The following is a 26156-nucleotide window of genomic DNA, read 5'->3' as shown; positions in this document are numbered from 1 at the left end:
TAGCTACTGTAAGCAGATGCAGCAACAGTACCAAAGTATTTCTAAAAAACCCTGCTGTATAAAAAACTAACAGCTACTGTAAATGAACACAGTATGCAATTTGACAAGGCAGCATATGCTACCTTCAAAGACTGAGCATAGACAAAATAAAAACAGACGTAGTTACCGGGTTCATAAAATGAAGCCGATGTGGAAATGCCTGAAGCCTGTATTCTCTGGAATGACCAGCAGATGGCGACTAACTGGTTGCAAAAAGAAGTCAGTTTCTATAGAAGTCTTCCCACTTGATTTATAACGTCAGTAAACATTTTCCTTAGGAGCTTATGGTTTCTATGTCTAGTTTTAATACTTCTTCAATACAGCATCATGTTCATGTTATAAATACTGGTCCATTTAGAGTAAAATAGATGATAAAGCACTGTATACTTTGGGGCGTGAATACCGTGTGATTGACAGCTGCTACCGTCCAATAGGCGCATGTTTGCAGGTGTAGGTGGACGTGCATTGGTCGAGCTCTCAGCCAGACCAAACCGCCCCCCCCCCCCACTCCTCCAAATATGGTTACTTCTGGTTTTAAAAAAACCAAGATGGCGCTGGCCCAAATGCTGCGGCAGTTCACAAACCAATGGCTGACGTCATGGTGGGTTGCCGCTCGGCTGTAAGCGTGAGTTATAAGGCCTGCTTGACGTCAAACGGAGGAGCAGCTAGAGAGTCGGTGCTGTGAGAGCGTTGTGACTCTAAAGATAGATGGATCTGGAACAGTAAACGTCTTTCAGGCTCGCTTCTGCAGCCAAGTGCTGGCAAAGCTAGCTGGCAGTTAGCGCGGCTGCTAGGAGCGGTTGGAGTTGTGACGGGCCCCTGCAGACCGCTTCCACTATCATGGCATGAGAAAAAACATGTCAATGGGAAAATGCCTTTATGGAGGCAAACTATAAATATACAATTTTTAAAAAGTATAATAACAGAATCAAAGTTAACTCTTATAAAAAAAAGAGTTTTTAAATTATTTCACAATTTATTGCTTCATTCATACAGACCACTTTCTTTATTAATTCATTTGTTCATTGTATTTATTTATTTAACATTGAACACAATGCTTTTCCTTTAAAAGTGTAAATTTTAAGGTTGGAGCACTTGGACCAGTTGAGGTAACCAAGAGGAGCAGCGCTTCAGTCCCGGCTGTCAGTCAACTTTACGGCCGTTCCCATTGGTTCGTCGGGTGCTGCAGGGAGGGGCGAGTGAGGAGGGGCTCGGTGATAAGGTTGGCTGGTTTTCTTCAGAATAAAACACCATCAGGGCAGGGTTTCTCCATACCCTGCTCCTTGTCAACCGCTCTTTCCTCCGCTCGGCCTCAGCTTATCTTCTGAGTAATGCAGGGAGGGCTCGTTCCACAGTAGCTTAATGGCATGTTACTTAGAACAGATCCTCAGAGATTGTGAGGAATGTAAAGTATGCCCCGTATCTGTGTAAAAGATCAGGTGTTTGCGTGTGTGCGCTTGTGTGTGAGGGTCAGGCTCACTTCATGATTTATCTTGCCTAGTGTACATGCAGGTTGGTAGAGCGCTGTCTCGGTCCATCTTCGCTCCTTTCCAAACATGGTCAAATGACACTCCAAATATAGTAAACGATTCTGCTCTTACTGGACTTTTTGGACATTTAGGCAGTATGCTGCTGGAGGTACAGCAGAGCCTCTCCTGCCCGTACACTGCACCGTGTGTGTGTGTGTGTGTGTGTGTGTGTGTGTGTGTGTGTGTGTGTGTGTGTGTGTGTGTGTGTGTGTGTGTGTGTGTGTGTGTGTGTGTGTGTGTGTGTGTGTGTGTGTGTGTGTGTGTGTGTGTGTGTGTGTGTGTGTGTGAGTGAGTGAGTGAGAGAGTGAGTGAGCTGTTTAAAAGGTGCACACAGCAGTACTGTTGTGGCCTGGTTTGCCTTACTAGGACAAGGCAACATCAGCAGATGCAGGAGGGTTTATTCAAACTCCCACTTGGCTTTTCAACCCCCCATCATCCCAGTTACCGCATGCTGCTGTTGCCTAGCAACGGGCCGTGTCTTGAGAGAAGAGAGCCGTCATAGATGTGCATGTATATCCCGGGCTGAGAGCGAGAGCAAACACTGCTCCGCTGCCTCTCCCTCCCCTGTGGGCAGCTCCCTCTCTGCACCACCTCACTGCCATTTGATGGGCCTTGCCTCTGCTCATCATCAACCAGTGACAGTGGACGATGTTCATCAATTATTGTTGACGGGTCGGTAAACAACAAACAGACTTGTTATGTTGTCTTTATAGATCATCACAAGCAAACATAAGGGGGGTAAAAAAAAATGACATAAGACGTGATAAAGTTCATGGTCTTTTATTTGAAAAAAAAAAATAAAGACTAGCATGTACAACTTGGAATGAATGTAAACTGAACTCAGACGACGAGCTGCGAGGACTGGTGTGCTGACACTTCTGACAGCATGCGCTGCGAAAGCAGCGCACCCCTCACTACGCTTTTGTCTGAGTCGAGAAACAGAAGAAGAAAAAAGAAAAGTGAAGGCCAGTGATTCTCTCTTGCAAGAAGAGGACAGACACTCCATCTCAGCGAAAAAAGAAAAAAAGAATAAAAAAAGAAAGCTCACCGTAAGACTCTTTAAGTCCCCCTCGTTTTAAAAGAGCAGGACGCACAACTACTAAGATGGCCGTCCAAATAACATAACAAAAAACAAAATAACATGCCAAACATTTGAAAATGTATTTTTTTTTTTGTACTTTTTTTTTCTCTTTTTATCTAGCATACAATTAAGTCCCATTCCACTTTTAACGCTTGAGTTAGAACCTGGTATAATCTTGCATCTTAACAGTACAGGGTTCCTCTCCAAATACAAAAAAACTGTACCAAACCAACAAGAGGACAGCTTATAGTGGAATCAGCACGCTCTGGTAGTCCGGAGGAGGGATGGGGGTGGGACGGGGCGGGGGGGCATGGGGGTTAGTGCTCCGGTCTCAAGCTGCATGCATGAAGAACAGAAAACAGAGAGAGAAAGAAGAGATGGCCAGCCCAGACATTTACCACGAGCAAATGGAACTGGAAGGAGTTCTCCAAATGCTTTTGCTAGTCTGAGGGTAGTAGTTACAGGGTTTGTTGTTATTATTTTTTTACTTGTTAAGTACTGATGCTAAACTGATCTCTGGGGGGAGGGGACAGGATCACTAACCATCATTTTCATGCAGATATTTTTTGTATATTTTTTTCCTGTTTTTTTTTCCTGTGTGGACAGAAGGATAGATTAATTCAACATTCAATTATTTTCTATACAGAAACGGTATGAATAAATGAACATTTTTTTTCCCAAGAGGTAAGTAAAACATTTTGACTTTTTTTTTTTCTTCCTTTTTTCTGTTTTTGTTTTCTTCTAAGAGGGGACAGGAAGGGGGCGGGCAAGCTTCACTTTGCAGTCATCATCTGTACAAACTCTGCAGAGAGAGAAAGAGAGAGGGAGAGGACAAAAGACAATGAGGACGTCAGGTTTAAGGCATTGGCTCAGCATGTTGCCAGTAAGAACAATCACCTGCTAAACTGTTAAGTGTTTTATTGTTTTTTTAATCAACTCAAGCAGGTTCAGAACACTTCCTGATTGGTGTTCCCTTTCCATCCGGCTTCCATGCTCATCTCATTAAACCCATTTGATTAAAAAAAGCTTTTACGTTGTGCTTAAAGTTTCCCAGCAATGTGAAGACAACACGCACGTGTGCGTGCACACATAAAAAAAATCATAAATTAAGGGAGGCTTTCACTGTCCGTGGAGCACATTTTCTCTCTGTGGCACAATGGCAGTGTGGAAGTAGGACACGTTTCAGCCACGACTTGTGGACTTTTCATAATATATCAACAGCCTTCTAGAAAATGAGCGCAGTCTGTCATGTAATGTGCAGGGGGATGGGAGAAAGATGGAAAAGGGCTCCTGGCACACTGATGTTAATTCATCATGACTTTCGTCCATCTCTGTTGCAGCAAGTTTCAGCTATAGCCCCCATCTAATAACTAATATTACATGTGGCTGACGTATCTTGCAGTTGCCCTCAGAGAAATACACAGCTTGGAAAATTAAGTGTTCTGGTCCCCCCGTTTAATAAAAGCTCACGCCATGGCCTAGAAAATAAAGCTATTTATGCAGCGTGACATTTTAGTATCTGCCTCCTTTAAAAAAAAGCGTTGTATTTGTTTTATTCATTTATTTTTACCTTCGTAGTTGACCTGTCCGTCTCCGTCAATGTCTGCTTCTCTGATCATCTCGTCCACCTCCTCATCTGTTAGCTTCTCTCCCAGGTTCGTCATGACGTGACGGAGCTCTGCAGCGCTGATGTAGCCGTTTCCGTCCTGGAAACATGCAGCAGGGGGATCAAATGTGTTAAAAACGTGTAAAAAAAAACAAACCATCCCCGCAAGGTTGACAAGTGGCGGGGCAAATATCAATTAATGAGCAGACATGGCGGCAGACTTTCCCCCTTATCAGAATAAAGTCACATCCTTAACTTGCATTCAGTCTAACTCAATATGCACACAAAATAGCTGCAGGCTAATATTAAACTAAACTCTGCTTGCCAGGCCTACAGAATCGCCACGTTTCAACCTCATTTACCTTGTCGAATACCCGGAAAGCCTCACGAATCTCCTCCTCGCTGTCTGTGTCCTTCATTTTTCTGGCCATCATGGTCAGGAACTCGGGGAAGTCGATGGTTCCATTACCTGGAACGGGTGATCAATGGGATACATTTTAATCAGCAAAAAAATGTGCAATTACTTAAAAGCAAACTCAGATAAGTAGAGATAATATGAACCAGCGTTTAGCTGATGAAAATCACTCAACTGAAATACTCATTTAGTGCTCCACTCCTCTTTTGCGAATATACGACAGTAACATTTACATTACAATATGAGGCCAAACTTTTCTCCAGAAGTGAATCTGGCAGTGACGTGAATAATCATCCCATCCACAAATCAGTGTAATAAGCACCAATATAGCTACTGCCAACTGAATGGAGGAGAGGGGTGTGTGTGTGTGTGTGTGTGTGTGTGTGTGTGTGTGTGTGTGTGTGTGTGTGTGTGTGTGTGTGTGTGTGTGTGTGTGTGTGTGTGTGTGTGTGTGTGTGTGTGTGTGTGTGTGTGTGTGTGTGTGTGTGTGTGTGTGATCCCTCTTCTTCCTTTAGGGAAGCCCTGGGAGCAGGTTACATATGTTAGACAGCACAGCAGCATTGCAGGGGGGAAGGGGAAACAGCTAGTCATCCATAATGTAGACGTACAATTTGCTTTGCAGCTTGGCCTTCGATGAGCCTGGATAAATCAAAGTCTCGGCTCTCCTTGTGTCCCTGTCAGGAACTTAGGCTGGACGGGAAGCGCACACAGGGGGTTGGGGGCTTCAGTCCAGCTCCTCCGTCCCAAAAAATTCACTTTTTCGGTGCCTTTTGTGAGTCACGCATTGGCTGGTGTGTGCACATGTTTTTGGTTTGTCCAAAAGTGCGATCGATTGGACAGTTAAGTCAGTGGTGGTCGTTTTTCTAGTGCTGCTAATTGCTGGCGGCTCATGCGTGCGTGCGATTGGATCAATAACCATGTTGCAGTTGTCAAGACAGGATTAACAAGGGATCAGACCCCCTTGACAGGAGGAGGATCTATGAGGAGTTCAGCAGCCCACCAACTGCAGCCAGGAAAAGGCGGATGGGAGGGTGGGTAGTAAATCTAATGGCATTGGTTTTACGAGTCTTCAGGTGTGTTATCATTAAAAACAGACAAAAAAAAACCCCACATTGATTTTGTGAGGGAACTGAAACGAAGGCCATGGACACAGAGGGAAATTTACCGAGGAGGATTAGCCCTGGGGTGGGAGGGGGCTGACAGAGCGCGCCTCAGAGAGCCAGATATACAGAGAATGGATGTTGGTGCAGAACCAAAAGCGATGCAGTAATGTGATGGGGCAGATGGTGATCTCATGACCTAGGGTAAGAATCTAAGGACCTGTTATCTAACACACAGAGACAGCCAGGAGCACTGAGGGAAAACATGCTGCTGCCTTGGGACGGGCACTAAATATGGGGGCCTTTGAGAAGGGCAGAACTGCAACTGTAAAACTATCATCTGAGAGGCACAATGACTAGAGAGGCAAGGCAGCCCTTGAGTGATATCTGCTCTACTGCACCTAGGGCCAGCTGCTGCAGTGGAAGGAGGGAGGGGGGAAGAGAGAGAAAAATGGTGGGAGGGAAAGAGAGAGAGAGAGAAAGAGAGAGGGAGGGAGTGGGCGGTAGAGAGGGAGATGGAGATGAGGGCGATGTGAAGAGGAGAGAATATAAGGAGTGAACCGAGTGGGAGATGGTGCGATTACACATAACAGGTGCTGACGCAAACTACGGAAGGCTGAGGCATCACAGCGCACTGGTGTGTGTGTGTGGTCTCTAGTTTTCCTTGAATCATAAAGCCGACTTCCATCCCTTAGATAAGAATGAGGGGTAGAATTGTGTAATGACAACGAGTGACGAGCTAGTATTTTTTTCATGCAGTTAGTTAATCCACAAATCAATTGGTTTATCCTTTCATCTTTTTTTTTTTTTACATATTTTAGCTCAGTGTGGCCGGCTTATGTCACAAATACAGAACCCCCTGTTTCGCTCTAAGTACATTTTAAAACAAACAGGAGAGATCCCATTTCATGCTGTAATCCACGCAAATTGCTGCCTGGCTTTTTACAATCAAATGGCTACGAGACCATTTTCTTTTAGCGGCTAGCTCAGGCACCTCCATCCCCGCTCCCATTCGCTGTCACTCTTTACCACTGCATCCTTGTTTGGTAAATAAAGCTGATTTTCAATGGTCCAGCTGACATCCCATGGTTGCCTATGTGGGTACAGGATGTGCAAAGCGCACAGAGGCCTTATGTAACCACTTTTATTTTCCATTACTAGCTTCATTGCTGTCTGACCTAGATTTCATCAGCCAAGGGAGGCAGAGGCAGAGGCAGAACAAGGGGATGTTAGTGGTGCTGTGCTGCGTGTGTGTGTGTGTGTGCACACTTGCTCTTGTTCTTTGGTGCAACTGAGGGGGAGGGCGCCGAGGAAGGGGTAGGAAAACTGCGGAGCAATTGATTTCTTCTGATCAATGCGGTCCAATTTACGAAATCCTATAAGCTGACAGAGCACCATCGGGTAAAGGCCCCACTGACAGCTCACATCCTTGACTCTCCTGGCCAAGGCCGGTCCTCTTGGAAGCTACGAGCCAACTTCTCCGACTCCTTTCTCTCACACCTATTCTGTTTTTCTTTCCGTCGCTCTCTTTCGATCGCAGTCGGTGCCTTTGGGAGACGCAGCGGTGCAGGATGGAGGCTTTGGTAAACAGGAGGACGAGGAGGTGAATAGAGGAATTTGTCTCAATTATGGCACTCGGCGTCGGGCACAGACGCTGACAGTCTTTTGACACTTTGCCTGCTCTTCTCACCAGCACTGCGAGCACCTCCTGCACACCCATATCTCTGACAGAGAGTGTCGGTGACTAAACTGCTGACACAGTGGGGCACGTCATGTGAAAGTAAAAGCTGGCCGGACGTCCGCCTGAACAGTTGGTTGACAGTTGGCAGAAAAGGGAGAGCGGTGGGCAACAACAAGATTTGATGTGTTTTTTCTAAATGGGTCAGTAACGGACGCCTTTCTCTCTAATCCCCATCCATTTGTAACGGAGGTTTTTTCGCTGCAGTCATGCAATGACATGTTCACTCCAAATAATGCTTATATTGTACCAGAACAACTGAAATGAATTGATAATTCTCAGGAGGTACCACCACATCAAATCACCAAATTAAGAGCTGTAAAAAAAGTTAGCAGTGACATTTGCAGGTCATGTTGTTGCTTTAAAAATTGGGGGCTGAACAAGAAAGGACTATATTAACTTAAATATTAGAATACATCCTCTTCACTGACGACAGCCATCTGGATTTTCTAGTAAATAACACTTGAGTTTGACACTCAACATCCGTCCAGTCAAATAATAAAAGCCTGGTCAAAAAAGGTCTATCGTTCAAAATTGAGTTCTAGCACCCTATGATGATTTAATTAGCTTCCATATATTTGTTTCTGATTTAATAGAAATCATGACTGAGTGGCCTACTGGCATTCTATCTGAGGTCTCATTTCAACATTGAACATGTTAGACAAAGTTTATTGCGAATAGCATTCAATGATATGAATAGTTTCATGAATATTATATACAAAACCTGATTCAATTTCATAATTTGGTAAAAATCAAGCAAAATATGTAAAAAATATGTATGACTTCTTTAACAGAAGGCTGAATTATTTCTGTCGTATCGAGTATACTGACCGTCAGCGTCCACCTCATTGATCATGTCCTGCAGTTCGGCCTCTGTGGGGTTCTGGCCCAGCGACCTCATGACGGTGCCAAGCTCTTTGGTGGTGATGGTGCCGTCGCCGTCCTTGTCGAATAAGGAGAAAGCCTCCTTGAACTCTGAAAAAGGGTGAGATGTTACATTACTGCTGCTGCACAGTTACAGAAAATGGGTTATGTTAGCACGCTGCAGTCACGTCCAGGAGGTTAATCGATTCTTGGTGCTGAGTCAACTCGGTTCATGTCTGTAAATTGCCCCATATGAGCGTGGACACCACTGAAGTTGTAAATGTGCTGAGCTCTAACGACCTCACAGGGATCTTTTATCTTACTGTGACAAAAAAAAGAGAATGAAGCAGATTGGAAAGTGGAAAAACATGATTTTACTGTAGGAATTTCTATGTGCATCACTTTTTGTCTTTATATGAGCTGGAAGGCCGTAAACCTCCATCCAGGGAAGTGCAGGCAATAGTTAGCATGACAGCACAAGTTAATTAACCACGGGGGGGGGGGGGGGGGGGGGGGCTGAGAAGAAACTGTGTAGCCTCCAGTTTTAGTACAGAGGCCACATCATTTATTCATCAAGAATATCAAGGTCCCTGAGTGAAACTTTTCATAAGGCTTGCCAGAAGAAGAAAAAACTGTCTATTCACTGTAGCTTCATGGGTTAAGGCCCTCACGCATGACATGCTGTAAATATGTCTTCCCCTTACTTCCTGTAAATTTTGAAAGGCTAATGATCTACCATGGGAGGGTGGGTGCCAGATCCTTCAATTTTCTGTTATCCTGTTATGTTCTCTGTAACATAGAGGCAACCAGAACAGCTAACGAGAACTAGGAGGAGGGACTTTATCGGAAGTCGTGCATAATAGGGTGGAAGTGATCCACCAGTAGCCCTTAAAAAATGTGAAGAAAAGGGGAAGTAAAGAAGAGAACATCTCTCGATTCCTACCTGCGATCTGCTCCTCTGTTAGTTGGTCAGCCTGAGGGTTGGGGGGAGAAAATAACAAACAAGTTACTCAACGAGGCAATTATTCGAAAGACCCAAGTTGTTTTGTCATGACATTCCTCATCAGCCCCACCCAGCCACCCACCGCCACACAGCTGAACACTGACCACAGTGTTCAGGGGTCTGGTGGCCTCAGTGCTAGTCCGTCGCCAAGACCATAACTAGAATCAAATTATGGCACTGCCAAGATTTACCAGTGACAATACTCCTAATTGATTTTGTCCCTTAAATACATTAAAGCCAATTGGAGTCCATCTTGGCTCCGGTCTGACTTTAATTGCCAGATAATTGATACTGATGCTGAAATCCAGTTATCAGACTTGGCTCGCTGATATGAGAGGCTTATCAAGATGCTTTTAAAGGTTGAGTTTGTTTGACAGGCTAACATAAAGTGAGCTCTACAAAGGGCACTGCATGCTGACGTGTGGCTCCATGGGGTTTTACAAGAGCAGGCTACGGCATTGTGTTCCTCACAAAAGAGGGACTGCTGGGAAACAGAGTAGTGTAATAAAATGGACGAAGTGCCGTCTGCGGACCAGGAGAAACAGTTTAGTCGGGGTTGTTTTAGAACATATCAGCATGGGAGAGTTTTCCATGGTCCTACCAACCAAGGAGAAAAAAGGGCCTGCTGGGTTGGCGCTGTTTGGTTCCCCTCCCAGCCTGTTCCCTCCACGAGCTGGGGTTCTTTCGCGGCTGATAGTGACTCATGTGTGCTGTAAACGGCTCAGAAGCGAGCATCCGCTTCTGGGCCTTTTTTTACATAGATGGAACCAGCTTTCTTTGTAAAGGGAGCCACTGCTTTCAAATAGAACACCCACAGCAGTACAGTGTGAATGCAGAGCTTGTGGTGCCAACGACTCCCACAGGTACCCTCCCTCATCAATGCTTCAGGGGGGGAAAAAAGAAGTGTCCGTTTTCATGTTGTCAGCAACAGACATAACAGTGCCTGGAAACAATGAAGGAACACACACACACACAAACACGGCATGTGTCATCACAGATGTGCGCACACATCGTCTCTTTATGGACATTACATAGAGATGCATTAATTTCCTGGAGACTAACCACCTAACCTTGAACAGTGACCCAAAAAGCTGCTCTGTCCCAGCTGATTACATGGCTGTTGTCCCCAATTGGACAGGCCGTCCTCAATTAACTTGTTTCTAGCATGAAATCTGTCCCTACAGCAGAAACACACAAACAAGAGAGTCGCTCTCAATGGAATTCCTCCTCAACGCCGATACTTTTCGTTTCTCCCGTGAATTAGTCAGAGCAGCCGGTTCTGCCTCAAAGCGAATTCCTCCGGCCCATCGGTGTGTTTATGCGTTTGTACAAGCACAAAACCGTCGACGAAGTCATCCTCAATGAGAGCCGTTTTTTTCCACAGCAGACATTTTGACGTGTCACTCACAAGTGTGAGGAACTGAGTAAACTACTGGGAGCCGTGAACAGAACAGAGCCATAATTAGTCTGATCAGGAACACGAGAGAGAGGCCCCCTGTCCCGAGAGTGTGCAAACCCGGGCCTCGCTAAGTCCACGTTTGAAAGGTAAGATCATTTTTATTTTTCTGAATTCAAGCCAGTGAATTGAATTTGTTGCATCATGACTAGGTATGGTTAGAATGGGTGAGATTAAGCAGATAACCGCATGACACATCGCGAGCTGACCTTTAACTGTTCAAGAAAAAAAACTAAAAGGCCTCTGGTCATGGCCTGGTGCAGCAGCTGCCAGAGAATTGGATCGATCCCGCCAGCGAGGGGTTTCATGGATAACTTCTCCAGCGGCGCTCATACGATTAGCTGACATGATTCAATAACCCGCCCCCCCGTAACCCTCTTCCTGTCTCCATTTCCATCTGCGAGAAAGGGAAATGTCAAGAGACAACACCGCCTGGCCAGCACTAACACGGCACACAGCTTGACCGATATTTTTTCAGCCTCGACTGTGTTGTTTTCTACCACCATCTTCCACTGTCCCTCCAATCTCCTGTGTTCAGTCATCGTGTTCATGTCTCTGCAGAAGGAGATGTGGCTGCCCTGCTATCTTTCCTTAGTCACCCTCTTCGTCACGGCGGGTCACTGCAGTCTCTCTCTGTCCCCCGCTGTCTCTCTAAGTGGACAGGGTGTGTGGTTTGGTGACTCAGTGCTATGGATCCTCCCTTGGCTGAGGTCCAAGCTGTTGGGGCCTCACGGTGCCGCTACACTGCCCACTACCGGCCCATCCCTTCCTTTTTTGCCGTCCCCACCCCCCGGCACTTGGACCTCAGCCAATACCAACTCCTCCTCCTGAAGACATTTCCCCACCATGTGTGTGTTGTCTCTTTACTTTTTGGCTACATACAGTTCAGAGGAAAGTCCCTGTGAATCACCGTCCATGGTGTCTTATGGACAGGGTCATTTTCTGCCAAACGTCCACTCCTTCTAACAGCTTGTAGAGGATTGTTGTGTGTTTGTGTGTGTGTGTGTTTTTGGGGATGGGTGGTGCTCGGCTGGCACGGGGCAGTCAACCGCTCCCACTGTTGCCCGGGCAGCCGGCCTCAGCAACGCGTTCCAAACTGGACTGTGGGAGGCAGGGGGCAGTTCACTGGGCCAGAGAAGAATGTCTTCTACTCTCACTTGATGCCATGTCCCCCATCTACAAACATAGAGCATCCTTCCCCCGTTCGCTCTGAGCTCAACTTGACAGGGGACGCAAAATGGGGCAAGAGAACGTTGTCTTCTTCATTGGCATCGTTTGACGATCTGTCGCTGTGAGGTTCCTGAAGTAATTTCTCTATATTCACCAAGTGAAACGGGCAAAAACCAGCTGTCACTCTTGACAGATGGGTGTGACACACACACACACACACACACACACACACACACACACACACACACACACACACACACACACACACACACACACACACACACACACACACACACACACACACACACACACACACACACACACACACACACACACACACACACACACACACACACTCTTCCATTCATCATGACACAAGCACAAACACAAAGAGTCAGTGTGTGACACGCTCCCTTTCTATAGAGGCACTGAGCTCCGCAGAGAGCTGAACGCCTCTTCTCTTTGAGGCTGGACAAAAGACAGTGAGGCCTCTGGGCCCGGGCCGTGTCTGGAGGGGAGGAGGGGAGGAGGGAGAGCGAGGATGGGTGTAAACAACACCAGCCTCCCTCTACAACCCGCAGACAAGGCTGCTCCACCATATGGCCTGGTGGCGGTAGGTGGCCGGGTACTCCTCCGCACCACAGACAGCACTGTGGCTCTCTGAGACACCGGGGACATGGAACATGGCGAGGTGTTGCCGCCAAGCGCATCAATTATTCACTGCGGCGGATCAGATGTCCGTCAAGTTACTAAACATGCATCAGCAAACAAGAGCGTAGCAGTAACATGATCGGGGCCCTGGCACGGTCCAACTACTTATTCGATACTTCCACCTCAATGGGGGGAGGCTGTTTCCACTTCGGTGGGCGTATCGATGCGGACAAGGGGGCTTACGCCTGTGGATTAAACTCCTCCGAGATGCGGATACGCGGGGCCAACTCTGCAACAATTCCACTTTACACTCCAATTACTGCGCCGCATTGTTGCAACGTGAAAATGCATCGCAGCCTGATACCATACATGGGATATTTGATCAAAGCGGGGGTTTGGGGGTGGGTGGGGGGTACCTACAGCGCCTTGACTCCCCCGGGCCATTAGTGAGCCATCGGGCTCGGTAATCAATGGATCACCCCGAGGGTCAATATTTCCACATCCACACCCGGTAACTTCTTGTGTGAGGTCTCCGGCCGGAGGGTCTCTGTTTCACGTGTGACTCCAACATGTGGTAAAAATTAAGTTGCGACAGAATAACACATGACCTTTATGAATAAAAAGGGGGGGGGGGTATGTAAACTATAGAGAAACTAAACAGTGCTGTAATTATTCTATTTCACCATATGCGGCTGGTTCTGGGAAGAGGTCAACTTCAGGGCTGTTGGGTGGCGTTCGTGATGCAACTGTAACTGCAACCGTCGACGCGAGTTGCAAAAGAGGCAACCACATCAGCCGACCGAGAGCCCGGCCGCAGATCAAACCCCGTCGGAGTCCGCCGCAGAAGCGGAACTGCGGACTCGCGGGCCCCGGCGGCAACAACCACGAGCCGTCGCCGCGTCGTTCGCAGAATTTGGTCCGTTTCCGTTGCGGAACACTGACGAGATACAGTTGTGCCACCCCCCCTCCCCCCTCGTGCCACCCCCCCTCCCCCCTCGTGCCACCCCCCACGGTACGGCGCGGCCCGGGCGGCAACATGGTGCAACCTAGAGAGAGAAAATGGGAGGGGGGGGGGAACCGAAACGCAGCCATCTCGTTTTTCCGCCTCATGAGGAGAAGGAGAGGAGAGGAGCGTCCCCCGAGTCGCTCTTCTCCCGACGTGTGTCGGCGACGCGGGCTCCCCCGACCCGACCCGCGCTCCTCGGGCGGCACACGGCGGAGACGTCGCGCCGCTATAACGCAGAGTTAGCCCGACGGCGCCGAGCCCAGAGTCCGGGCAACCATTCCGCTCGAGACGGCGGAGGTGGAATAACAGCGGAGAATATGCCGCGGTATGAATTGCGCAGTTAATTGGGGGGGGGGGGGTACGTAGCCTGTTTTGAAGGGTGACCATCAATTTTTGTTCTGGGTTTTTTTTTTACACCAAAAGAGAAAAACAGGAACAAAAGCCGGACCACGACGGGGCTCCGTGTTATGAGACGGAACACGGACTGCGGGCGTTTTCCGTCCCCGTCCACACACACACACACACACACACACGAGCAGCCGATCATGAGAGCAATCAATGACTAGGCGGCAAACATGGGAGCGGAAAAAGCGTTTACACCGTGCCGGCTCCACACACACACTCTCTCTCTCTCTCTCTCTCTCACACACACACACACACACACACACACACACACATGTATAGGCAGGCGTCCCCCGCGGATCAAAAGCACATTTCCCTCGCACGCAGAATGAACGGCGATACGTACCATGTCGGATGGGTTGTGTGCTCTGTCGGTCTGTGGACGCGGACTAGTAAGAGTGCGCGCTCGTTCCTTAGATGGAGTTCCACTGGCGGCTCCGGCGGTGTGTATATCGGCCGTGGCCAGAATGGGTGGGGGTGTGTGTGTGGTGAGGGGTGGGGTGTGTGCGTGTGTGTGTGTGGGGGGGGGGGGGGGGGGGGGATGTGCCTGTGTATCCCTCCGCCACACTGGCTGCCGATCAGCCACTTCCTCGTTTCTAGTCAGCGGGCGCGGGAGAGCCGCCAATCACCGGGGCTCGAACGCCTGCAGTGCACGCGGAGCATCCCCGCACTCTCGCGCTACACCGCATGGCCGGGGGGATGCTGAGGACAGGCAGTTGGTTATTACGCTTTAATCCATTTTTTAACAGGTTGATGTGCATTGAGATTGCGGCCTCTGTAAGGTCAAATTCAGCAATGGACTTATGACACACGCACACACACACACACACACAGAGTTGACTCGGGGACCCATGGGAGCCTTTAAAGGATGAGGTGTGGGATTAATGTAACGATTAGGTTTACAGTTAAGGTGTTCTGGTTTACATAAACACATATAATTAACTTTGAGTACAGGCACACAAATAAATTGAATCTGAACTGGGACATCGCCAGCCTATCCATCATCCTGCTCATCATTCTCTAAAACAAGATCACATTCCCATTATGTTAATGGACAGGGTACACTTTTTGAATTCAGTAATTGTCACTCATGTAGAAAGACTGGAACAGATCTACTGTGAATTATACGCAGCCTGATAATCATCACTTACCACTATAAGACAAGGATCAAACCCATTATGGCAAAATTAATCAACAACCAAAAGCTTTTCATGTGCAAGATGGTGGGCATTTCACAAATGACTGTGCTCACAAATGTACAGATGATACTGACTATAGCTCCAAAATTAAGTTATATCGAATCTTTTGTTATATTTATTATTATATTATATAAGTCTAATATTCCTTTCAGCCCACTATAGAACTATTTAAATGACCACAATCCATTTTATTTGTAACTATATCGCCATATGTAGTTATTTTGAACTCTATAATTAAACTAAAGCTATACATTAGACTTTACTTAAGTGTATTTATATTTTACTACAAAGTGTATACAATCTCAAGTGGTGCATTTTCCAGCTTTCGTCTGCGGGGCCTGGCTTCTTGTTATTCCACAGAGATGGGCTCTCCTAACACGGAGCACTAGTTTTTTAGCCGCGGAAGGATACCTCTAGAGTAGGAAGCAGCCCGGTTGACACTGGAGAATTTGCTGTGCCGGTGTGTGATGTCGTTTCTGATTGGCCGCTGCAGACCTGCAATATTATACTGCATGTGTCGGCCGCATCGATTGGCTACACGGGACCTGCATTGCACCAGGCAGTGGCACTCGATGGAAATGTAATAAATATAAACACGGGAATCTCAAGAAATCGGCGCCGCTTTATCGCTGACTTGTTCGCGTGTGCGGGTTAATTGACATTGGTTTGGTCGAGACGGAGGGGAAGATGCGGCAGCTTTTCATTGGTGCGGAGTGAATGTTCGCTCCATACGGGAAGTGCGCAGATTTACGATTGGCTGCGACGGAGTCTGGTAGACTGCGTGAAAATTAGCGACGGAGCGAGACAGTGTCGCCGCATGCTCGTACAGGTGCTGCGTAAGTGGCGTGCGTTGAGAAGGAGCATCGCTGCGCTATTGACTTAATCGAAGGTAGAGTTGGAGAAAGGTGTAAGACCGAGGGAGGGAGTGACGACGCAGGATCTGGCAAAACAGTTATTACCGCGTATATTTGTGTGTGTGTGTGTGTTTATGTGGGTGCGTGTATTTGTATGTATATATTGCATACATATGATACATACTATACACATATATATGTAAATATGTGTATATACATACTACAGTATATATCTAAATGTGTATATACACACCTATACATACTATTTATGTATAGCATGTATGTTTATGTACATATATGTGTTTGTATATATATGTATAAGTGTTTGTGTATACGTATATACACACACATACAATGCATGTATATGTATTCATTTATGTATGTGTGTGTGTGTGTACCTGAGCACCACTCGGTGGATAAAGCGTTGAAGTCATGAAGAGTTGTTTACGGCAGGTGGAGGAAAGAGATGGCACGTGCTCCTTAAAAAATCAGGAAACAGGTTTCATATGCAGAGTATATTGTTTAAGTGCAGTTTGATGTGTTGCTGAAACGTTCCCAACGCAGGTTGATACACGTTAGTAGGTAAGTGCATAAATAGTTAAGTCTGTTGAAATGTATCACCGTTCTCCAACACTATAACTAAGCAATGGGCAATAAGGTAAATCTACTAGATCTCAATTTAACTCTTTTTAAAATCTTTATTATATTGTTTTAAGCACAATGTGAAAAAAGATGTGCAGTTCAGTCAGGGAGCAGGCTGTGTGCAGCCCTCGTCAGGTCAAGTATCTCTAACTCGAGCTGAGCGGTTTCATTTGTTAATCCACTGGAACTAATCGGCACCTCTTACTGAATTCGTTCAGTGCTTTTGCTCTGTTTAACAGGAGAAATAGCTATTACGTAAGCAGATATACATTTTGGTTGCTGCTCTTAAACATTTTAAAAAGCCAAGCCAGAGAGGACTTTCCTGAGGTATGTGAAGAGGTCATAACTCAGGTTAGAAATCGTTCTGATGTAGACTGTAATGTCCACGTTTGGGAATGTCACAATTTTTATAACAGGGCTTTTATTCCCTTTACAAGCAGAGCTACATCGACTAGAGATACAACCTGTGCACACTGTGACTGACCACTAATGTGGATGTGGCATTTCGGAGAATGCCAGCACCACGGTCACATATAAGATGTGACCCCCCCCCCCCCCATCAGTGTCTGTGCGCTAACGGGGGCGGTTTAGAAACCCAGAGTTTGCCTTAAGCTGACAGGGCGAATGCCTCATTAGAGCGCACACTCCTCTTCTTGTAACCCTCCCAGCCTTTCTGGCCCAACACGCCACGCTTGATTTAAATGGGTCCCCCCCCCCCCTTCTTCCATTTGCTGAATGTGCTGCAATGTATGAGCTGCAGTTGAAATGCGTGACTGATTTAATAAGGAGCGTTTCTGAGGAGGGGGGCTGCAGTACAGCAGCAGCAGCAGCAGCAGCTCCACTCTCACTCGAGCCCAAAGATGGCCCTGTACAGTGGTTGGACGCCTGCTGCATGGGGCCACTTTCTGCTGAGCACTGAGTTACACATGGCTCCACATCAAGAGGAATTAAATCAGCGCCGCTGTTCTCCACATGTCAGACTGCAGCAGAGGCAGCTTAGCAGGATTTACTTAACCGTGCTGTAATGACTTACAAGGATGATTTGAATGGAAGACGGCAAAAATCAAATCGCAGACCCCATTGTGCAAAAAAAACCCCCAAAAAACCTTCACCCAAGAACTCACTTCTCCCTTACTGCTTAGGAACATTTCCCTTTACACACACAAGTGAAAACTTAGTGCATTGACATTACGCAACTCCTGGAGGAAATGTCAAGAGTAAAACTCTACAGTCAGGCTGTTTCATCTCATTGTGCAACCCCAAGATTTAATTATGTGTATCTGTGCCTTGTGTGGGCGTCATACGGAATATTATAGTAATCAGCGAATAGGGGCTTTTAAGGGAGGCAGTAGGCAAGTTCTTCAGGCCTACACATCTCGCCACTGGCCTACGACAGCAAACATGACTTTGCATATTGATATGATTGATTTTGTTTGGGACACTGAGGGGCGACAACGCTGAGACTGAACTAATTGAATAATTCATATGATTAATTATCTCGAGATATTACAGCGCAGAGATTTAGTCAATATACTGGAATCTAATAAAGAGCAGGCATCAACAGATGCCGCTTCTGAACAAACACGATCTTAGAGGGCGCTGCCCCAGCCAAAATACTTGTGTAAATAAAAAGGATACAACTGATGACAAACACGCCATCATCTGAATTCTTTTCTTTTTTTAAATTTGTCATTTTATTTATGGTCTTAACAAACAACGGTAACAGGAGAGTGGGATAAAGCGGACATGACATGCACAAAATATATCAAAACTCTCTCAGGGAAGACGCACAACTCAACTGCTGCCTCCTCTCGTTCACACAGCCATAGACACAGGTGGGTGGGGGGGGGAGAAACGTAAAACTTTGAAGGTTAGAGGTAAAGCCCTTCCGGTGTGCCCTCCTGCTTCTTGTACAGGACGTTCTCCTTGGACTTCTTGAAGTCTTCGTTGGTGACTTTCATGCGGCGCTCTCGTAGAGCCATGAGGCCCGCTTCTGTGCAGATGGCCTGGAGGACGCACAGAGATGAGGGACAAGTGTCAGGCTCAGTCGAGGCTTTAATAAATACTTTTGTTTTAGAAAAATATAAAGACAGTTTCCGCGTGGTAGTAAAACACTGAGCTCATTCTACTACTGTGGGAACAAAGCAGCAGTAACGATGCTTCGCTTTAGTCTAACTTTTGTATGTTAACCTTTCTTAATGACACATGGAGACATTTAACTTGTAGAAAAATCATTAATTTAATGTATAGAGTATTTAGAGTATAAACTAAATATGCCTGTAAGTGGCCTTCACTCTTGTCACTGCTGATATTAATTAGAAAAGACAAAATTCAAACTCAACAATTGCCTCTCAAGCCCACACAGTTGTCTGACAGTTTATAAGATACGTGTTTGATTGTTTTAAATAAACTATGAATGATGTCAAAGTAAATCGTCAGAAAAGTAATTATTCAAGCATAAGGCTATACCATGCAGTTCTGTAAAATCCCACATGAGGGCAGCAGAGTTTAGTCAGTGAGAGGTGAAGCTCTATGTGCAATTAACACTTCACAAGTAGAAACTGGAGTAACTTAGAAAAATTGCTTTGTCCTTTGAAAAGGGATTGTGATGTTTTCTCTAATCTGCCACAGTGTCACAGTCACAGAACGAGGTCAGGGCAAATTAAGGAAACAAAGCATTTCCGGTGTCAGGAGACCATGTTGATTAATGCACTTTAAAGTAAAATACAACATACCCCTATAAATACTATTATATTGGAACACAAGCTTAGATGTCTTATGCTGTTGGATATCCAGGATTGGATTGTAGGTTTATGAAATTGTCAACTGGGAGCAGATGGAAAACCCCTTTTTGCAGTTAAGAATAAACAGTCTCGCCCCCTCACCTTGATGTCTGCTCCTGATAGGTCGTCCTTAGCCAGGATGAGGTCATCAAGGGTGACATCATCTGCTACTGTCATGCGGCTGGTGTGGATCTGGAAGATCCTCCTCTTGGTCTTTTCATCAGGCAGGGGGAACTCGATCTTACGGTCGATTCTCCCTAAGGGAGGGAGAAAAAAGAAACCATGTGCAAACAGGTTCTCACCAATTTTGTTCCTGATGTTTTATTTAGTAGACTAATGCCAATAACTGTCTCTCAAGACCAATTTGATAAATAAAACATAGCGATGCACTATATCATCAAAAGAATGCAATTAAGAAAGCACTTTTGCTCATGATGACCCAGACTTTACTTGTTCACTATATTGCACTGAAGTAAAACATTTGATTAGCAGAGTCAATAAATAAATAACTTATCTGAGGAAGATTTTTCAAATTAGCAAAGAAAATAAATACTTATTCTTCTTTTGAGTCTGAGGAAGAATTGTATTCTGTGTAAAAAGTAAATTCATTGCTTGAAAACACAGGAATCTGCATTTGGAAGAGCGGCTCAAATTCGTCAAACAGACAGAACTCTAATCCCTGCCATGACTCAGCATTTCCAAAATGCCAGTCGGTGATACTGTAGCTGTCCGAGCCGGATAAGGGCAGACTCTCACTGACCAGGTCTGATGAGGGCCGGGTCCAGGGTTTCTATCCGATTGGTGGCCATGATGACTTTCACGTCCCCGCGCGAGTCAAAGCCGTCCAGCTGGTTGAGCAGCTCCAGCATGGTCCTCTGGATCTCCCGCTCACCTCCAGAGTTAGAGTCATACCTGCACATCACACACAGCACGTAAACGGGAATCCAATCTTCAGACTTGCCCGTCATGTAGTCTTGTTAATCGTGGTTTTCCGCAGTCTCCTCCATGTGAGGTACAAGCTTATATATTATTTAAGTCAGTCAATATCCAACCAAAGTCATGAACAGGCTCATTCATTTGCACCAGCCACTAGGCAATATGCTGCCACAATTGTTAATATCTTTTTACACGTTGCTTCCGACAGGGATGAAGAACAGACAAATAACTCCAACACTGCGTCTATTGCGTCTGGTCCATTAACTCATCTTATTTTTCATTAATAAGTGGAAAAAAGCAATAGCTACTGTATTACATCATGCCCATCTGAAAACAAACTGATATGCATACTGAGATTTGATTAATAATACTTGTACACTACAGTTTACTAGGCGTACAACATTGTAAGACAGAAACACACTTGCAGCTCGATGACTAAGGAAACCCTGGAGTAGAAAATCAACCCTAACTATTAATGTGCTGTTAAGTATTGTAATATTTGAATGGTCACACTTGCTAATCAAACGCATTGTTCTCCACTTCTCCACAGTTTCCCGTCGCACTCAGTTCACCTCTTAGTGCCGATGGCATCAATCTCATCGATGAAGACGATAGAGGGGGCATGTTCCTCCGCCACCCTGAAGAGCTCTCGTACCAGCTTGGGCCCATCTCCCAGGTACTTCTGGATCAGCTCCGAGCCCACCACGCGCAGGAAGGTGGCCGAAGTCTGATTGGCTACGGCCTTGGCAAGCAGCGTTTTGCCTAGTACACGTAGAACAAAAGAAAGATCGGTGAATAAGTATACATTCAGCATGAAAACACCATTTATTCCCACAGACAACATCCTCGGAGTGGGATCCATTCTTCCATTTATCTTGTGCCACTGGCTGCCACTCAACACCAGAACATTTCCACCCAGTGGAAAGAATTGGTCTTTTCATCTTTTTACTATGAACACACCTTTAGTGACTCTGATCAAATCGTAATTTCAACCTCATCTGTCCACAGTACTATGTCGCCAAAGGTTATCGTCTTAGACAGGTGTTGCTTTGTGTCATTATTGACTTTCATGCTGAGGTCACTGGTAAGATTTCCTTCTAATGACTCTTTCGTGTTGGTGCCAAACCACTACTGTCAGTGAAACCCTTGATAAAGGGGGTTCCTTTCCCTTTCTGCCTTGAAGATGAGCTGTTATACCAAAGTTTTCTCTTTCCTCTATACACAGATTTGTCTCGACTTCCACAGCTTCCCTTAATGGCCGTTAGTTTTATGACATTTAGACAGTGGAAGTTTCAAGCGAGAGGTGCACATTTATATTTTAACAGCCTCTCCTGCTTTGTAGGCATCAATGACCTACATTTTCAAATCCTCTGTCAGTTTTTAGAGGAGCCCATGGTTCTTAGTAGCATCTCTGCTGCAGAACTACTGCCTCCTATTATTTGAATAATACTACTTAACCTTTACCTCCTTTGTTAAGATCTTGTTCGGTGAATAAATTATTTGATTTGCAAAATGTTTAAAATGACCCTTTCAAATGAGCGACAAGTCTAAGGCTAATTGTGCTGCTTTGAAGAAACTACCTAGCACCATAATGAGCATATTTATTTTTGTTTAACAATTGCTCGAGTTGCATTCAATCATTCCAACAGTGTAGCGCAGACTGTGCAGCGCCGAGAGGCTGCAGGAGGCTGGTGACAGGCTCCCACCTGTACAGACGGTGCCCTTTAAAAAGCTCCCTAATGGCCGGATGGAAGTTGTCAGCGATGTGAAACTGGGGCAAAAACATCTTCACCTCTGGGTTTCACTTAAAAAAAGATACTAATGTGACTGACTGACTGAAAATTAAAGGTTAAGCTTTATACGTTCATGTGTATAATTCTGGTACCACATTATTTGCAGAACAATGCTTCGTAAGTAATGTAAAACTAGTCTCTATAAATAGTTGATACTTTTCAAATGAATCCTTAAAATTGAACAGCACGACCTCTGTGTTCGGACCTCATTAAAATGGCTTGAAACCATTACATTGCTGCCACAGTTCACAATTTCACAAGACTTTGGTTTAATGAAAGCCCTTACCTGTGCCAGGTGCTCCATACAGGATTACACCTTTGGGAGGCTTGATGCCCATCTCCTCATAATACTCTGGATGCGTGAGAGGCAGCTCCACTGACTCCTGTTAAACCGGACAGACAGAAAACCACAGTCGGCCCCAGCATTTAATGAGGATGTGTAACTCATACGAGGTGGCAACGTTAGCAACTGAACCTTTCATTTGATTGTGTTGGTTGCTCAACAAATGTTTTCAGTGATGTGCAAACAGGTCACTTGGTAAAGCCAGGTAGTCGGTGGGTTCTAAAATGGTGGCACTTGCTCAGACTGTTAAAGAGGTTCAAAGATGGCCGTTGTCATAGACAAGACAGCCTTGGACAAAATTCTGAAATTTAGACGAGGATCTCACAGTGTGACTGGCTGCTGCTACAACCTACGTCAACTGACCAACCAATAGGAGTGCAGCATGAAATTACGCACTATTGCAAGGGCTCGGTTCTTGCTTAGCCTCATTGTTGACCACTATAGCAGCTCAGACGGATGACATGTGCTAATGTTGTTTTATTTCTGTATATTGACTTGTGTCGTAGTCCGCGATTTTGTAGCTGGTATCGTCAAACAGTCTACAAATATCAAACCTGATATTCATATCACAGCGTGGCTGGTGATGAATGAATATGGTTGCTGAAATCTCACATTAACATTGTCTAGTGTTTTATGACTTTATGACATTGCGAGTTGAAGAGCATCTGTCGTTACTGTACCTTGATCTCCTGGATCTGATTGTCCAGTCCTCCAATGTCAGCGTAGGTTTCCTGTGGGGCTTTCTCCACCTTCATCACTGTTACTAAGGGATCAGTGTCATCCATCAGCACCCCAATCACAGCGTGGACCTAAAATTAGACAGGACAAGAGTGTTTTTTTACATCAATTAAAAGGGTGGCAGAAATTTTGAAAATAATCAGTAAAATCGGTGTGGATTGTGGAATACTTGCTGGCTAGATTTAAGAACATCCAAGTACAGTTTGTAGCTGGTTAACTATCTTGAATCATATGCGATTGAATATTACCTTGTGGTTGAGCAGGACAGAGCAGCCCGGCTCCAGCAAGTCCTTATCCACAAAAGATAGGATGCTGACATAGTGCTCAGATCCCACTGAGGTGGAAACAATAGCGTGGTTGTCATCAATGATTTCCTCCAGGGTGCCTACAGACATGGGTGTCCCTCTCAGGTCATCCACCTTCGACCTTTCCTCCTGTAAGAAAAAAGAAGAGGAAAGGATTGCTTAATTTTCCCTACGTTTATCCAAATATGCAGCACAAAATAATACGCAGTATTTAGGCCACAAGGTCTGACCTCCTGTTTCTCTTCCAGGGGTTTCATTTGCTCCTGGTTCCTGATGAACTCCTCCTCCATCAGTAGGTAGTCTTTGATCCGCTCCTGCTTCAGCAGCTTCAGGCGGCACTGAGTGTGAGGGGTGACTGAGAGACAAGGCAAACACATCTGATCTGTTAGTTTCTCTTACAATCTCTTTTTGTACAGTAATGCAATGGAAGGAGTTTCAAGTTGATGAGTGCCAAACCATATCCTCAGTTTTGACCAGAGAACTTAGATATAATATTTAATGAACGCTGCACACCGCCAAGACACAAAATGACAGGAAAAATAAAACAATGACAACAAAACAAAAAATAAATAAGAGTTGTAATCAAGAGAAAGGGATATGATCAGTGGAACTTAGAACTGTAGTATAAATATACCAACCACTACAAAAACAGAGACAAACAACCAGACAGATGAAATATTTTGTTAAATCTCTTTTTCTTTCCAGTTTTCTTACCCAGTGGCAGTTTGCTGGCAGCATCTGGTCCCTTGCTCTTCTTCTTCCTCTTACCAACTCTGGTGGGGATTGGAGGCTCATACTTCTTTTTCTTGTCCTTCAAAGGATAACCAATTCAAAACACACAGTGCCATGACACACCAGAAAGGGTAAGAGCCAGAAACATGGAAAACTACAGTGTTTTACATTTCACAAACGTTTAACAAAAAACAAATTTTATTGGTTCTAGTAACAGAAGTCACATTTTGCAAATACTTCCTTGTTTGTCACCCCCCTATGCTAACACATAGTACTTTTGGTTACTACTCTTTACACACAATGGTCCATGCTAGATCAGTGTTTACAAAACATGTGTCTGGCCTGTCGACAATGATAAGAATAACATATTGTACAATACTACTTTGAGAAATATGAAAAAGAATAACTAGAATATGTATCACATGTGGCGGCTCTATTTGCCACGTACGTGTAATGATATGCGCATTTTTGGGCCGATAAAAACAGAGTAAGTTGAACATGTCTGTGTTTTGCTAGCAGGCTCGGCTAGCAGGAGCTGTGTCATTCCCACCTTGTCGTCCTTCTTGCCTCCGCCCGGACCGTGGCCTCCACTCTGGCTTTGACCCTGGAAGAATATCGGACGCACGTTATCAAAGGTGAGGAGATGGAAGCCATTTGGTGACTTTAACTGTGACAGGCACTGGGGGTTCCTTCCAGCACACCATTAGCTGTTTATAGCCAGGGTTAGCTCGCGTCGCCGCTACCCAGTTCGCACGGCACAATTCCAACGCGTTAGCTTGTTTTAATTGACAGACGAATTATAACAGGGACACGGTCATCCGTGGAAAAAACCCACCAACGTTAACGAGGAGAGTATCGACTGTCTCTACACAATGGATGACATCGCCGTAGGAGCTAGGTTAAAGGACGGCTGCTAACCGAGGAAAAAAAAAGCTAACGTCGCTAGCCTTCGGCTAGTTGACCGTTACCTACTTTTAATTCTGTTTTTTACTTCACAAATAAGACATCAGACCGCCTGAACCTACACGCAGCACGAGTAGTAATGTGCACGGTGCTGTGAGGTATTACCTCGACGAATAATTCGTTTAAATATAATAAAAGTAAGAGCCGCAGAGAAAATTGCTTGCTCACTTACCATAGTTACTTGTCGCTCTGGTGTGACGTCAGAGGGTACGGCAACACTGTAGGACAAACATAAATATATTTTTTTCAACGACAGATGGGTAATCCGAATTGGAACAGTTCGCCGTGAGGACGCCCCTAAAATATGCGCAATTGTTTGCTTTTGCACTGTTTTACAGACCAGTACTTACTTTAATATATTTAACTGTGTTTATTTGTATGATCTTATTTAATTCTCTATATTATCCAGTTCAAACAACAGCTAATAAAATGACTTGAATAATAGTAATATTCAGAACATACATTGTGTTTTTTATCGGGACAGCAGCCAGGGGCATTTTAATGGGACATTTCATGTTCATTGCAACAAAATGTATTTTAATTGGAAAATATCAAATACCATATTTTTGTGCTTCTAAACTCTATGACAATGAAGTGATGTATAATTTGTGTCTTGGTTCTCTGATTTGCAGTTTAGCCTCCATGGTTGTCTGCATATGTACAAATTTCACTGTTTGAACTCATTGAATAGCACACTGTATTTTGTGATAATCAGAATTTTCCTTGAATTTTATTGAAAACAATGTAATACACATTATGTCATGTGTTGTCATGTTTAACTGTGCAGCATTGGACATTGTAGATGATT

The 26156-nt window shown here is 45.2% G+C and overlaps 2 protein-coding genes and 1 long non-coding RNA gene across 4 annotated transcripts in view; 1 reads left to right on the top strand and 2 right to left on the bottom strand.

Moving 5' to 3' along the window:
- Positions 1–2332: 2332 nt before the first annotated feature.
- LOC118290362 (calmodulin-1) lies at positions 2333–14561 on the bottom strand. The gene is made up of 6 exons (XM_035617973.2): positions 14407–14561; positions 9316–9346; positions 8340–8483; positions 4618–4724; positions 4220–4355; positions 2333–3451 (listed from the first exon to the last, which is right to left on the bottom strand). The coding sequence occupies exons 1-6, from the start codon at positions 14407–14409 to the stop codon at positions 3423–3425; spliced, it is 450 nt and encodes a 149-aa protein (XP_035473866.1). The 5' UTR covers positions 14410–14561; the 3' UTR covers positions 2333–3422.
- A 3857-nt stretch (positions 14562–18418) lies between these two features.
- LOC118290356 (26S proteasome regulatory subunit 4) lies at positions 18419–25599 on the bottom strand. Its single transcript, XM_035617956.2, has 11 exons — positions 25521–25599; positions 24936–24989; positions 24368–24464; positions 23884–24008; positions 23597–23782; positions 23291–23419; positions 22554–22650; positions 21047–21236; positions 20299–20450; positions 19641–19795; positions 18419–18761 (listed from the first exon to the last, which is right to left on the bottom strand). The coding sequence occupies exons 1-11, from the start codon at positions 25521–25523 to the stop codon at positions 18627–18629; spliced, it is 1323 nt and encodes a 440-aa protein (XP_035473849.1). The 5' UTR covers positions 25524–25599; the 3' UTR covers positions 18419–18626.
- The window catches only part of LOC118290363, a 43338-nt gene continuing 41382 nt past the window's right edge, over positions 24201–26156 (top strand). The window contains exons 1-2 of one of the 2 annotated variants that reach the window (XR_004786403.2): positions 24201–24516; positions 24902–25020. This is a non-coding gene — a long non-coding RNA (uncharacterized LOC118290363). Of the gene's footprint in view, positions 24517–24539; positions 25021–26156 lie in introns of those variants that run through there. The other variant, XR_004786402.2, reaches the window with a different exon arrangement.

Source organism: Scophthalmus maximus, chromosome 18 (assembly GCF_022379125.1).
Source record: "Scophthalmus maximus strain ysfricsl-2021 chromosome 18, ASM2237912v1, whole genome shotgun sequence".
NCBI classification, from domain to species: domain Eukaryota; kingdom Metazoa; phylum Chordata; class Actinopteri; order Pleuronectiformes; family Scophthalmidae; genus Scophthalmus; species Scophthalmus maximus.
The sequence above is the reverse complement of the archived record's forward strand: the minus strand, read 5'-3'. Positions and strand labels throughout refer to the sequence as shown.